Source organism: Grammomys surdaster, unplaced genomic scaffold, assembly GCF_004785775.1.
Source record: "Grammomys surdaster isolate TR1022 unplaced genomic scaffold, NIH_TR_1.0 205, whole genome shotgun sequence".
Lineage (NCBI taxonomy): Eukaryota > Metazoa > Chordata > Mammalia > Rodentia > Muridae > Grammomys > Grammomys surdaster.
In genome coordinates, this window is record NW_021604650.1 from 2,771,471 (window position 1) to 2,785,592 (window position 14,122).

The 14,122-nt window shown below is 48.9% G+C and overlaps 1 protein-coding gene and 1 long non-coding RNA gene across 2 annotated transcripts in view; one reads left to right on the forward strand and one right to left on the reverse strand.

Annotated features, from left to right (window-relative positions):
- Nucleotides 1-13,175, forward strand: part of Pacs1 (phosphofurin acidic cluster sorting protein 1) — a 145,245-nt gene extending 132,070 nt beyond the window's left edge. The window contains exons 12-24 of the mRNA XM_028770964.1: nucleotides 2,424-2,539; nucleotides 2,679-2,814; nucleotides 3,718-3,822; nucleotides 4,161-4,267; nucleotides 4,878-5,032; nucleotides 5,197-5,307; nucleotides 5,851-5,953; nucleotides 6,109-6,151; nucleotides 7,864-7,906; nucleotides 8,128-8,263; nucleotides 10,276-10,502; nucleotides 11,613-11,732; nucleotides 11,839-13,175. Of these exons, the coding sequence (XP_028626797.1) occupies nucleotides 2,424-2,539; nucleotides 2,679-2,814; nucleotides 3,718-3,822; nucleotides 4,161-4,267; nucleotides 4,878-5,032; nucleotides 5,197-5,307; nucleotides 5,851-5,953; nucleotides 6,109-6,151; nucleotides 7,864-7,906; nucleotides 8,128-8,263; nucleotides 10,276-10,502; nucleotides 11,613-11,732; nucleotides 11,839-11,954 (1,518 nt within the window). The 3' untranslated portion in view covers nucleotides 11,955-13,175. The remainder of the gene's footprint in view (nucleotides 1-2,423; nucleotides 2,540-2,678; nucleotides 2,815-3,717; nucleotides 3,823-4,160; nucleotides 4,268-4,877; nucleotides 5,033-5,196; nucleotides 5,308-5,850; nucleotides 5,954-6,108; nucleotides 6,152-7,863; nucleotides 7,907-8,127; nucleotides 8,264-10,275; nucleotides 10,503-11,612; nucleotides 11,733-11,838) is intronic.
- LOC114624154 lies at nucleotides 2,881-13,661 on the reverse strand. Its single transcript, XR_003711897.1, has 3 exons — nucleotides 13,569-13,661; nucleotides 13,357-13,469; nucleotides 2,881-5,080 (listed from the first exon to the last, which is right to left on the reverse strand). It is a non-coding gene; the product is annotated as an uncharacterized LOC114624154 (long non-coding RNA).
- Nucleotides 13,662-14,122: the final 461 nt, after the last annotated feature.

Here is a 14,122-nt window from a genome sequence, read left to right on the forward strand (position 1 = left end):
ACACACACACACACTTACTCACATGCAGAGAGAGACAGACAGATAGACAAACAGACAAAGAGGAGAGGAGAGATTTATTTTAGAAAGATGTTCAGGACACCTTGGAAATTTTGCCTTAAATCTGTGGGCTTGTGAATGACCTGTGTTTCCTTTCCTCTGAAATCCTTACTCTTGCAATGGAACCCATCCTAGCAGCCAGGTCCTCCCCTAGGTTAGTAAACCAGAACTGTCCCCATTCTGTCCTAAGTAGAACTGACCAAATACTACTTTGTATTTTTTTACTGTCACCCTCATTTACTTCTGAAAGAGGATGTCCAATGTCTAGCCCTGGGGAGCTGCTCCTTTCCCCATCTCTGTTGCCTTCTCAGTGTTCAGGAAGCTAGTGGCATTAAGTCACTGATCATCTTCTCCTCCAGGAGATGCTAGAACTGGCTAGGAGTGCAAGCCAACACCCCATGAAGTAGAATACAATCAGCTGGGTACTGTTTCATAAACCTTGAACTGTTATTGTGCACCTGCTAATGCTGAACACAAAGATGACATCCATACCTCTCTCCAGGGGAAGCCACCTGTGCAAACTTGGACTTGGCTCAATGAAAGCCTTGGAATGAGAGGTTCTCTGAGTTGGCTACACTTGTGGGGTACCTGGAAATGTACCCAGTGAGACAGGGATCTAGACATTAGAGGGGGAACTTTACAAAAATGCTGTCTGGGATAATGACCACATGGCAAGACCTTTTAGTGGTTGAATTGAATCCAGTAGTGTTTAAACTTATGTTTTCTATAGTAAGTACCACTACATTGCTCATCTTGAAAACGATAAAGCACTAGTTCTATCCAAGATTAAAACCTACTGCACCATTACTTCATCATTTACTTGTTGAAATAAACTCTTCTTTCCCCATTACTACACATAACCAATACAGTGATCTTTTTAAAGTGAAATTTCAACCACATCACTTCCTGATTCTGACTCACCACTAACTGACCAAATCTCAGACTGAATCTTATCTCAGTATCCAAGAGCGAAGGCAGATACCCAAAGCATGCATGCCATAGGATTGTCTTACCCACGTGGAAATCAGGACACATAATAACTATGGAAGTGGCAAGAGGCAAGTGATACTTCAGGTGTGTGGGAGTGTTCTGCCTTGATCCAGCTAATGGTCTCTGGGACTTTGTTTACATTAAAATTTAGTTCAGGCTAGGGATGTAGCTTAGTGGTAAACTTTTTTTTTTCTAGTATGTTTGATGTCTTGAGTTCCATCCCCAGCCATACATATTCAAAATTGGGGCTAGGGAAATCACTCAGTTTGACAGAGTACTTAATATTCATAAAGCCTTGGTACAACATAAAACTGGGTGTAGGAGCACATGCCTGGCGTCCCAGTATACAGGAATTAGAGGCAGGAGAGGCAGGAGCTCAGAGCTAGACTAGAATACATATGACCATATCTCAATCGAGGGTTTTTGGTTTTTTGGTTTTTTGGTTTTTTCCAGTTTTTTCGAGACAGGGTTTCTCTGTGTAGTCCTGGCTGTCCTGGAACTCACTCTGTAGACCAGGCTAGCCTCGAACTCTTGAACTCAGAAATCTGCCTGCCTCTGCCTCCCAAGTGCTGGGATTAAAGGTGTGCGCCACCACGCCCGGCTTCAATCAAGTTTTTTAAAATCAATTTTATATCTTAAATTTGAGTACTTTGTAAAAGTTATTCCTGAAAGAATAGATGCTTAAAGAAATTGAAGGGTAGGCAGGAAGATATAAGTAGGCAAGCATGATCTGATGTACTTGGAAAGCCGTACTTGAAGAGGTGGGGGATTGACTTAGGAACTCGACCCAGAGGAGAGGGAGCCTTCAAAGGCCCCTGGAGCAGGGCAGAGCTTTGGTGCAGTTTGAATCCCATCCTAGTGTGATTGCCATTGTGCTTTGGGAAGACAACTGTTGTGAGCCGCTGGACTATCTGAAGAAAGCAAGGCTCTGAACCCAGAGGGTGGGAAGAAGAGATGGGCCTGAAAGAACCAAGGAAGATGAGGTGGACAGGAACTGTATTCCAGATGGGAAGGAAGCGATTTCAAGGCTCTGGCCAAGATGAGGAATATAAACAAGAACCTCAGAACCACAGATCCTGCCCTAATGAGAAGCTAAAGGGATGCAGATAGCAGCCCCTCCACTAGCCTATAGATGGGCTTCCATCAGTCACTCTGTACTGGAACACTGTTCATAGAGCTGGAGGACATGGGTAGATGGATGGGAGCACACGGCCTCAGCACCAGAGGAACAAACGTGCGATAAGCATGTTAGAACCCTGTGTTCCTTCCCACTCAGCATGCTTCCAGGAAAGTGGTGATCTCCCCAGAGCTCTGCGGAGGCTCCTGCAGAGTTATCAAGTAAGAGGTAACATTCTTTGCCACCTTTCTTGTGTCAGGAAATCACTGACCAGGACATGTTTGGAGATGTGAGCACAAGTCTGGTTGTACCAGAAAAAGTCAAAACTCCTATGAAGTCCAGCAAAGCTGATCTGCAGGGCTCCGCCTCTCCCAGGTACCCCAGTGAAAAAGGGCACATGCAACTGACCCTGCAACCATCCATACCCAGTACCAGCTACATGTTGGGGGGAGTGGTGGGGCTGATGTGGCTTTGGGGTTGAAATGGCTGTTAACCCCATTCCTGCTACCATCAGCAAGGTGGAAGGGACACACACCCCGCGGCAAAAGAGGAGCACTCCCCTGAAGGAGCGGCAGCTCTCCAAGCCCCTGAGTGAGAGGACCAACAGCTCTGACAGTGAACGCTCTCCCGACCTGGGCCACAGCACACAGGTAATCTTGGGTTCCTGCAAGATCAGGACCCCTTTCTTGGATTTCATTCTGTTTCTTTGACAGCTGGGTGGAGGAAAAGGAGGGATGTTAGCTCCTTTCTGGGTTACCTAAGTTAGAGAAGCCACCATAAGTGTTATCCTCTGCTAAGTGGAATTTGGGATCCATTTGAGTGGTGGTGAACAGGGACAGGAACAAGAACTGTTAGCATTGCTCCCCTGCCAATGCTGCCATGGTTACTCCAAGCTCTTCTTAGGCTACTCTCAACCCTGAGGGTAGTTGGAGAAGATGTGACCATAAACCAGACCTGAGGTGTCCTCACTGAGACACTGGATCAGAACTAGGGCAAGAAGCCACCCGTGCTGGTTACTCTTCTCCTAGAGTTAAACAGAAAAGTTTAATAAATATTATGGAAGGACAAGGTTGGGGCATATGGCTTCCTGAATTTGATGCTGTCACAAAGCTGCAAGTGGAACTGAGACTAGAATAGCCCAGTGCCTAGGGTAAGGTATTGTCCTTTGCTTGATCATTGCTCTTGAAACACCTCTGTTCCCGGGACAGTGGGCCCCACGTGGTGCCACTCATTGTTCTCTTCCGCACTGCCCTTGCTGCATTCTCCAGGCACCAGCTCACTTGCTGCTCTCAGTCCCCACCATGCTACCCTAGAGCCCCTAGGGCCATGCCGTTCACATGATGCCTTTGCTTCCGAGCCTCACAGGCTCTCCCCAGAACAACTACTGGTGTGACGTTATGCCTGGTGTGTTAGTATATTCTCCAAGGACACTGATCTTCCTCTTCATCTCTATTTCAGTCTGATCAATGGGAGACTGTCTCCACAAATTCTTAGTTACCCTTGTGCCAGAAGTCTTATTATTCCACCTGCCCAACCAACACTTGTTCCTACAGATTCCAAGAAAGGTGGTATACGACCAGCTGAATCAGATCCTGGTATCCGATGCAGCCCTCCCTGAAAATGTCATCCTGGTGAACACCACAGACTGGCAGGGCCAGGTAGAGCATTAAGGGTCAAGGGGTAATGGGTCTACAGATGTTCCCAGTGTGTGACCTGAAACAGCACACAGGGAGACAGGAGAGTGACTTCATCTGCCATCTATGTCTGCCTCATAGACATTAGTTTCAAGGATGCCTGGACATGGGTGACACTTGGCACCCTTAATCCACCTCATTTCACAGTCAGCATGTCATGTCCATGGGGTCTGATGTGTCCTTTTCTTACACATAACCTGAAGGGGACAGGTGCTCTGCAGCTCTATCTGGGCCTTGCCTGCCTTCTCATCATTTGTGGGGAGTAGTGTAGCTTACCTGTGTCCCTTCCTTCCCCCCTCTAGTATGTGGCTGAATTGCTTCAAGACCAGAGGAAGCCTGTTGTATGCACCTGCTCAACAGTGGAGGTCCAGGCCGTGTTGTCTGCCCTGCTCACTAGGATTCAGCGCTAGTAAGGCTTTTCTTAGGATGTTTTGTGGTTCCTCTATCTCATCTTCCCATCTGATTTCTTCTAGCGATGGTTACTCTGAGGCTAGGAAGTCGCAGCTCCAGTTTGTACTTGGAGACAGAGCCTGCAGCAGTGCTCTATGCCCCTAGTAGAATATCAGCTCCTGAAACTCATGCTCCCACCACCTCCACACCCTCGACTCATGCCTTACTTAGACTTGCTTCATCTTGCTCCTGAATCTGAGACAAGAAAGGACAGGGTTCTAAAAATACCTTATATTCCTTCCCTCTGTGGTAACATGCTGTTTGTTAATGGAGAGCCTATGTTTACCTCTCCAGGATCACCTTAGAGAGGCCTGGTATTCCCTCTCCTGTGACAGCAATTCCAGGCCTCTTAGGCAGCACTTCCAACTTCCTGTTAGCCTCTGCCTTCTCCATAGACAGCTGCCTGCCTTCTTGAGCAGTACTATAGCTTGCTATCTCCCTGTATCATTTTCTTTCTTGGCATGCTTCCCCTGTGGCTTTTGGAAATGCATGAAGTCAGAACTTGAGACCTGCCCTGAGCAGGATTCTGAGGCCTAAATATGGTGTGTATACACCCTGTTTCTTACCAGCTGCAACTGCAACTCATCCATGCCGAGGCCAGTCAAGGTAGCAGCTGTGGGAAGCCAGAGTTACCTGAGCTCCATCCTCCGGTTTTTTGTCAAGTCCCTTGCCAGCAAGACCCCGGACTGGCTGGGTTACATGCGGTTCCTCATCATTCCCCTAGGTAACGTCTGGCAGCATTCAGGAGACCTCTATTAGCAGACCTGGTTTCCTGCAGCAAGGATGGGAATTGGTCAGGGAAGCTAAAGGCTGGACCATGGTGGGGGATAGCTGCTCCCTCTGCTCTACCCACTAACAGTTTATTTTCTCTGGTTTTCCCTCTGCCAGGTTCTCATCCAGTGGCCAAATACTTGGGCTCAGTAGATAGTAGGTATAGCAGCACCTTTCTTGATTCTGCCTGGAGAGACCTGTTCAGTCGCTCAGAGGCTCCAGTGTCAGGTAAGGGCTCCTAGTAGGAACCTCTGAGAAGTGAGGCTTCTGGTTCCCCAGTGCAGCTGAAGAGAGTGGGGAACAACCTTCTTCCCATTCCTGTGGCTCCCAGACTGTTGCCGACTGTGTCGACTGCCTTTCCAGTTGACGCTCATTAATGGAGGTGTACCCTGTATGGCCCTCTCCTCAGCGTAGTCTCTGCATCTAAAAGTAAGGAGGTCAAGTGGCTAGTATGTGAGCCAGCTCTGCTTATAGAGATGACATAGGCAATAGAGAGTGTCACTGATCAACCTCTTACTGAGTGAGTGGCACTGTACCAGCAGGTATCGCTGTACCATCCACTGGCAATGCTAGCTAGCATCCAAGTCCAGCTCAGGTGAGAGAGGACTGTGCTTTGGTTTGTGATTCCCTTAATTCCTGGCAACAGGATCTTAGAGTCCTTTCTTCACTTCAGCTCTGAGGGTCTTGGCTTGGGACTCAGGAGGTCCTTGGGACTGAGGGGCTCTAGGGCTGCACACTAAAATACACGTAGTCTTCCTGGCTTTTCTGCAGAGCCACTAGATGTGGTGGGTCGTGTGATGCAGTACGTCAATGGAGCGACCACAACACACCCGCTGCCTGTGGCTGAAGCCATGTTAACCTGCAGGCATAAGTTGTAAGTCTGACATTAGGAGTTTTCTAAAGACAGATGGGGTTGGTTAGAGGTAGCCTTGTGTTCTGGATCCCAGTGAGCAGGACACATGGGGGAAGCTTATTTCTCCAGTACTCTTGCAAGCCCACTAATTGTAAATCTTTCCTGTTTCTCAACAGCCCTGATGAAGACTCCTACCAGAAGTTCATCCCCTTCATTGGTGTATGTACTTGCTTCCCTCTTCTGACCCCAGCTTCCCAGCCTTCTTACTTTCCCTCTGTATAAGAAAAGGCTATATGGTGGCATGCACCATGAAATCCAGAACTCTGGAGACAGGCAGGAGGATGTCTGTAGCTAAAGCTAGCCTTGAACTTGTGATCCTCCTGCCTCAGCTTCCTAAATGCTGGGCTTACAAAGGGACATCCTTTCCCAAATCAGGAGCTACCCTAGATTAGTTAGTTCTCCTGTTTATTGTACCAAGCCCAGAGCAGTAAACTCCACAGTGTAGCTTCTCCAGGCTCAGGGAAGAGGTAGTGGCCTCAGAAATAGTGAAACTTGGCATTCTCACAAGTCCAGAACCAGCTACCTCACAGGGATGACTTTGAGGAAGAGCCTCTCTATTGCAGGTGTATATATTAGTGAATTAGTGAAATTTGAGTAAATTTATTTTAAAATTAAGCAAGGTCCTCGTGGATGCCTTTGGGGTCAAGTGTATTGGACTTTGGTGTTCTTCACTTAGCAATGACATGATCTCAGGAGCCTTGAAATTCCAAAAGCACTCTACATAGGGCTGAAAACTGGTCATTCCATTCAGAAGGCGTTCTGATTTCCTTTCAGAGTTGACTTTTGTCTCCTGTGATCATGAAGATCTCTCATAATCTTTACAGGGAAGAGCTAAGCAGACCTGTTTTAATTGAAAGATGTCCTGAGTGATCTCATCTGGGGAGATGGGCAGGCTTCCTCTAGCCACCTAGTCAGTCACTGTCTACTTAGCACTGGAAAACTCTCATTGCTGCATGGCAGTCCAGAATCCCAGCTGCCACACAGGCTGGCAGTGTGGCTACTGCCTTCATGGAACTAGGGATATGAGAACACTCAGTGTGCTCTGAGTAAGACATTAACAAAAAATGTTTCAGCAGCCATAGTTCAGTGACAGAACACATACATAAGACCCTGGGTTCTACTTGCAGCATCTCAAAAGAAACAATTAATTAACCACAAGATCCAGCAGCCTGTCAAACTGCCAGGGGAGCTAGGGAGATGATAGCTGTATCCAGAAAGGCCCAGGGTGTCAATTTTAGACCCACCCTCCAGGTGGGTACATGGTCTTTACTGCAGCAGCCCCAGCCCAGCCCTTAGCCTCCAGCCTAAGTATTCTGCTGGATAGCCTGGCCCAGGTGCCAGGACACTGGACCCCTACCTGTCATTTAGAACACAGAATACAGTAACCAAGTGTCTCTAGCTGTATTTTTTTTCTGCCCACTGGAGGGCACCTTCTATCTTCTCTAGAATTCCTTAGATATACCAAGGGTACTTCAGATTCCAGGAAAGTAGGAAATAGAAAAGTTGTGGCTACACCTTCAGCAGTTCACTTGTCTTGACACAAAGCCTAGCTAGCCTTGAGATATACTTATTCCAAAGCCAATATGGTTTTAGAAGAAATGAGATCAGGACACTGCCTTCAAAGTTAGCTGTATGGTAGTGCCCAAAGAAGGGTTACCAAGTCTTATGGGCCCACCTCACAGGACTGGGCTTTCCTTTTTTCTTTTTTAAGTCCTAGGCTGTTTCAGATGTGTAAAGATTTTTTTTTTTTTTTTTTAGTCATTGACAAAACACCATGTAGTTATGGTTGTACTGTTGGCCATGTATTGATAATAGTTGGATTGGAGCTTACTGCCCTGACAGAGGACCTAACCAAAGTCTCATCTCTGCAGGTTGTGAAAGTGGGCCTTGTTGAAGACTCGCCCTCCACTGCAGGTAAAGTAGAGCACCTTTGCTTCTCTGAGCTAGGTCATTCTTGCCCAGCCCTCTGTGATGTAACTGAATGTGCTGAATGTGCTCAAGAAGGCAGTTGAACGGGAAGGCATGGGGCATTCCTCTGAAAGGACCCTGGGGCCCACTGAAAGGAAAGCACACCTCCTGCCACCAGCAGGTCAAGGGTGACTGCCTCTGGCCAACTGTGTTTGTCCCTTTGACAGGTGATGGGGACGATTCACCTGTGGTCAGCCTTACTGTGCCCTCTACATCACCACCCTCAAGCTCAGGCCTGAGCAGAGATGCCACAGCTACCCCTCCCTCATCCCCATCCATGAGCAGTGCCCTCGCCATCGTGGGGTAAGGTTCTTCCCCAACCTGACTCCCTTCCCAGGCATGGCGCCCTGGCACAACACAGCCATCCTGGGTGAGAGCGCTGACTTAGGTAGAATTCAGAGACAGGCCGTAAGGTGACTGATACATTGAAAGAAGGTTTAGTCAAGTTTGATTTGAGTCTTCTTGCTTTGTCTAGCCGTCATTGCTGTAGGGTCAGCTTCGCCTGTATTAACATAGTGGCTCTAGTAGGCTATTAAAGAATTGTTCTGGTAGCTTCCTATAGGACCTCCTAGGGCAGTAGTTCTCAACCTGTGAGTCATGACTCCTTTCACAGGGGTTGCCTAACACCATCAGAACACATAGATATTAGCCAGGCAGAGATGGTACATGCCTTTAATCTCAGCACTTGAGAGGAAGAGGCAGGCAGATATCTGTAAGTTTGAGGCCAGCCTGGTCTGTAGAGTGAGTTCCAGAATAGCCAGGGCTACACAAAGAAATCAGTCTCAAAAAAAAACAAAACAAACAAAAAAAAAAACCACAGATATTTATGTTACGATTCCTAACAGTAGCAGAATTACAGTTATGAAGTAGCAGCAAAAATAATTTTATGGTTATGGTCACCATAACATAAGAAACTGTATTAAAGGGTAACAGCATTAGGAAGGTTGGGAACCATTGTTGTAGGGATGCCTGGGTTGAGTGGCACCATCCTATGTGCACTATGGTGACTTTGGCAGGTTACTGAGCTTTAGTTTCTGCTGTGTGTGCAGGTGATCTGGCCACCTCACAGGGATATTGTGAGGCCTGAGTGGCAACAGTGTCATTGTGGGACATGCTTCAAAGTGGCGCCTTCTGTGTACCTACCCCATGGGAGCCCCTGGAGCTGTAGCAGCCGATGGCTCAGGTCTAGTTTGGGCCTGCAGTGCTGAGATGGCAAAGACCCTGTCACTGAGATAGTTGGGAGTAGTGGGGGAGAGAATGTTTCTTTAGAATCTCAGGTACCTAAAGTTCAGGGAGATGGCCAGCAAGCTGGTTTTCTGCCATGTCTGAGGGAGGGCTAGGGAAGGTGTTGTGAGGGTAGAAGACAAAGACTTTCGGGCAAGAAAAGCTAGGTGTGGCCAGGCACAGAAAACAGCATCTTCACGCTTCTGTCTTCACCATTTCCTTTTCTCACAGCTCAAGAGGGGGATATTGCCAGTGGTTTTTCAGAAGTACCCATGACACTATCATAACTTCTGAGGGAGGCATGGGCCTTAGAGCTAGAGTCCAGCCCTTCTCCTTATATTTCCAATCATGGTCTTCTACTGTCATTGAAGAGACAGTTTAGGAATGCAGCCAACCAACATTCTGCATCAGCAATCTAGTACTTTAAAGCTTGCAGGAAGCCTATTTTCTCCTGTTTTTTTTGTCCAATACATGAAAGGCTTCTTACCCAGCTTGGATTTGAGGACTGGGACCAACTCCTACCTTGACCTCTTTTCTCATCCAATTTAAATTTGCTTTTTAATGGAACCACCAAAATGAGGCAAAAGGAAAAGTCAGATGACTTTCATAGCCTGGGTACCTATTGTGTCTGACGCCTCCTTTCAAGAAAACACTCCATTTTCCTCAGGAGCTAAAATTATCACTGAGCTAAAAGTGCCATACAAAAGCAAAAGCACAGGGCAGCATCCCTTTGGCTCCCAAGGCGGCCTTGAAGCCATGGTGCTGTTTTAGCCCCTGATCTCTGTTTCTTCTCTTCAGCCATCTGCCTGCTTTGGGCCTGGGCTTGTTTGCTTGTGTGTGTGCACACTCTTTCACAAAGCTTTCTGCTCTTCCCTTGTTTTATGAGTTTTGATTTCCTCACTGTGACTTGGGCTTTTATCTTCTCCTGTCTTTGTTCTCAGATTCTGTGTGACTGGAGGAAACAGAGCCAGCTGGCTAGCCTTTGTCTCTATTTCCTGCTCCCAAAAGCAGCCTCTCCCACCCCTCATTGGGCTCATGTGATTAGGCACTGAGGTCAAAGCCTACATGTTGTTTCTGTCTCATTTCTCCAGGAGCCCAAATAGCCCATATGGGGATGTGATTGGCCTCCAGGTGGACTACTGGCTGGGCCACCCTGGGGAGCGAAGAAGAGAAGGTGATAAGAGGGACGCCAGCTCAAAGAATACCCTCAAGAGTGTCTTCCGCTCAGTGCAGGTTTCTCGCCTACCACATGCAGGGGAAGCCCAGCTTTCTGGCACCATGGCAATGACTGTGGTCACCAAAGAGAAAAACAAGAAAGGTAGGCCAGGGAAGATACCAGCAGATCTCACTAGTTACCCCTCCAAACCCCTGTCCTAGGGCCTGGGCCAAAATCTGCTTCTGGATAGGATATACGTATTAGTATGTAGATCTTGAGGTTAGCTTAGGGCCCAGCTTTACATCAGCTGGAGGAGAAGGCCACTGCCTTCAGGATGAGTATGTCCCTGCTCCAGGGACGGAAGCCATTCCAGGGAGGTTTCAAGAGCAAAAGAGATGACCACTTTCGAAAAATGAAGAGCTAAGCATAGCAGTATATATCTAAAATCCCAGCATTTGGGAGGCTGAGGCAGTAGGATTACAAGTTCAAGGCCATCAGATCCTACCTCAAAATAATCACCAATATCCTAAAAGGAGAGGCAGATGCACATAAAGGGTAGTTAGAGCATGGAAGGCAGGGCTGCAGAGTAGTTGTCAGTCCTGTTCTCCAAGAGTGAGACAAGCATCCCTATTGCCAGACTACTGCTTGGGTAACCACCATTGGGAACACTGTAGCTCCAGATGTGTACCACAGCCTATGTCCTTTGTGACTCCAAATCTGCCTCTGCAGGAGCTCCCAGGAAGCTGTGCCTCTTCCTGTGTGTGCCTCCTCCCTTCAGAGTTCTCCCAGGGCCTGACCCAGGCCTGCAGCCAAGCTCACCACTGGCATAGGGACCTGCCATCAGCTCAGCAGGGACCCTACCCTACCTCACCTTCTTCCTAGTGTGGATAGAGCCAGCTTGGATTATTCCCACATCTGGGGCAGAGGTAGTGCAAACATCTGCCACTTTTATCTCTCAGCCACTGCTTTGGTGATCCAGACAGGGAGACAGCCCTGCCCCAAGGTGCCCAGACACTCCCCCTGAGAGAAACTTTGGAGACCATCTGGCCCCAGAGCTTCACTGCACAGATGAAGAGGGGCCCAGGCAAAAGTGCAGAATCATAAGCAAAGTGGCCCAGGAGTTCAAAGTTCCTCATGGCCCGGGCCAGGAAGCATGGGGAACAAATTACTGCCCAAGACCCAGCAAGAAGGAAGCAGATGGGTCTAGGGGTAGGAGGGGAAGGATGGATGTTTCCCAACTCTCTTGACACATGTTTTGTGCTGGCTTTACAGTGCCCACTATCTTCCTGAGCAAGAAGCCCCGGGAAAAGGAGGTGGATTCTAAGAGCCAGGTCATTGAGGGCATTAGCCGCCTCATCTGTTCTGCAAAGCAGCAGCAAACCATGCTGAGAGGTGTGATGGTTGTGGTCGCAGGGTGAGGGAGGGAGCCACATCCACCCTGAGGAGTAGGAAGATGGTTTTAGCTAGCCCATAACCTTTCTCTTCCCTATGACCCCAGTGTCCATCGATGGAGTTGAGTGGAGTGACATCAAGTTCTTCCAGCTGGCAGCCCAGTGGCCCACTCATGTCAAGCACTTTCCAGTGGGACTCTTCAGTGGCAGCAAGACCACCTGAGACCCTGCCTCCCAACCACTCCCTCCTGGCACTGCCACCCAGCCTCATCACCTGCAGGCAGGGGAAGGCCAGCAAGCCCCAGCCCAGCCTCCCTTTCCCAGCACTGAGGCTTGCTTCTACATGCCCAGTCCTGAAGGACACTGCCACTGGGGATGTAGCCCTCCCCTCTCACTGCCCAGCCCATATATGGACTACCATCCTCATGTTCCAGGCCTAGAGCTGGGTGATCCTGCCTTCTGGGCCCATAATCTCTGTAATTGAATAATCTGGGCCTTCCTTCACCTCATTCACCCCTGCAGCACTGGTACCCTTTCTGGAAATGAAAAACCTGGAGTTCTGGTACACAGTGAGATAGCCCAGCATCCTACATAGTGGCCACCCAGCTCTGCATTTCCAAGGCTCTGTTGCCTGTTGTACTCACCCTGCCTTCCTCCAGCAGGGCTGGGGCCTCCTACCATTTCTGTGACCTCATCTGCCTCACACCTTCCCAGTAGGGGGAAGGAGTATGGCACCTGGGCATCCTGGTGTTCTGGGATGGACGGGCCTTCCCAGTCTCTCCCATGCATGATTTCCTGACATTGAGTCACTTGGATGTCCTGTGTTTTACGTGTTTTTAGTTGTTTGGGTAACTTGTCCTGTGCACAGGTCCTTGAGGCTCCTCCCTCTGCCTCCCAGCCTCTCACCTAACATTGCTCTGTGGCTTCAATGAGGTAGGAGACAGCAAACCCCACCCCACCCCTCCACTCCTCAACACACACCTTACCCAGTCCTATTGTCTCCCTTTCCTGGGTCAGCTTGCCTCCCTGTCCCTGCTCTGTCTTCCCACTTCCTTCATGGCAGGGCAGCAGAAAGAGGCCCATCTCTATAGGATCTCCCTTCAGCAGCCTCCTTCCCTCTCAGCCATGGATGGGTCCCAGACCTTCCTCAGCCTCCTCATCAGTGTCTTCATGAGAGGTCGAGGACAAGGGAGAGAGCTGACCCCCCCTCTGTGCCTCTGGCACCTCAGAGCTGCTCTTTTGCCCTCTCACTGTTTCCTAGTGGTGCGGCACAGAACTGCATTTGGAACAGAGCTTTGGCATTCTTCACATCCAAGACTCTTAAACCCTTCCTGCTGCCCGGCCCTACTGTCCAGAGTATCTCCTGGGCCTGAGAAGAAGTGGGGTGGGAAGACTGGGGCCATGTTGGTTTTTTTCATTCAATAAACTGGTGATTTCTTACCAATTGCCTTGGGCTCCTGCCCCTCATTCTGTCACTGCAACCATACATCCTCAGCAGATGTGACTCTACTCAGAATAAGCCGGGGCATAGGTAGAAAGGAGTAAACTCTCGTGTTCCTCCATGTGGAAAAAGGCTTGAAGGTGGGTGCTGTTCCCGTGTCAGAACCCACCATCCTCAGACTCACCTCCAAGACCGGCGCATGTTCCTCCCTTCCCAGTCCAAGTGGCCCTGCTTTGGCTGGTGGGTGGCTAAAACCTGGATCCATCTGTTGAGTTTATCTTCCTGTTGGTCCTTGACCTGAAATGGGAAACAGTCATAGCCAGTGTCCTCCTTTTTCTTCCCATTGCTATGATGACAGTAGCAACTTAAGGAAGAAAAGGATGCCAGGCAGCTCACCATTCTAGGTTGCAGTCCACCATTTCAGGGAAATCAAGGCAACAGGAACTTGAAGCAGCTATAGTCACACGGATCTATTGTTTAGAGCAGAGGGCAGTGAAGTCATGAATACATGTGAGTGCTTGGCTCCTTTTCAGTTCAGGACTCCTCCCACAAAATGATGCTGCCCACAGTGGGCTGGTCTTCCCACAAGCCAACCTAATCTAAACAGTCCCTTCTAGGTGATTCTAGATTGTGTGATGGTGGCATTTAAAATGGTAGCCACCACTACCAGTGTCCTAGGTGCAGACTTCCCTATACTCTCAGGGGCCTAGTCACAGAGCTACCCTAGATATGCCTGAGATAAAGCAGAGCAAACTGTCAGTTAACTTCAGATGGACTCCCTATAGTTTGTGCCTAGAAGCCCTGCTCTGAAAAATCTCGAGCCCACCCCGCTGAGTGACAAGCTTTCTAGGCTAATGGTAATGGCACTTAACTCCCAGACCCAGAAGCCAGTGAGTGCTGGGAAAGAGCACCAGAAAAGACTGCAAGACAGTGAGGAGAGCGCTTTGCCA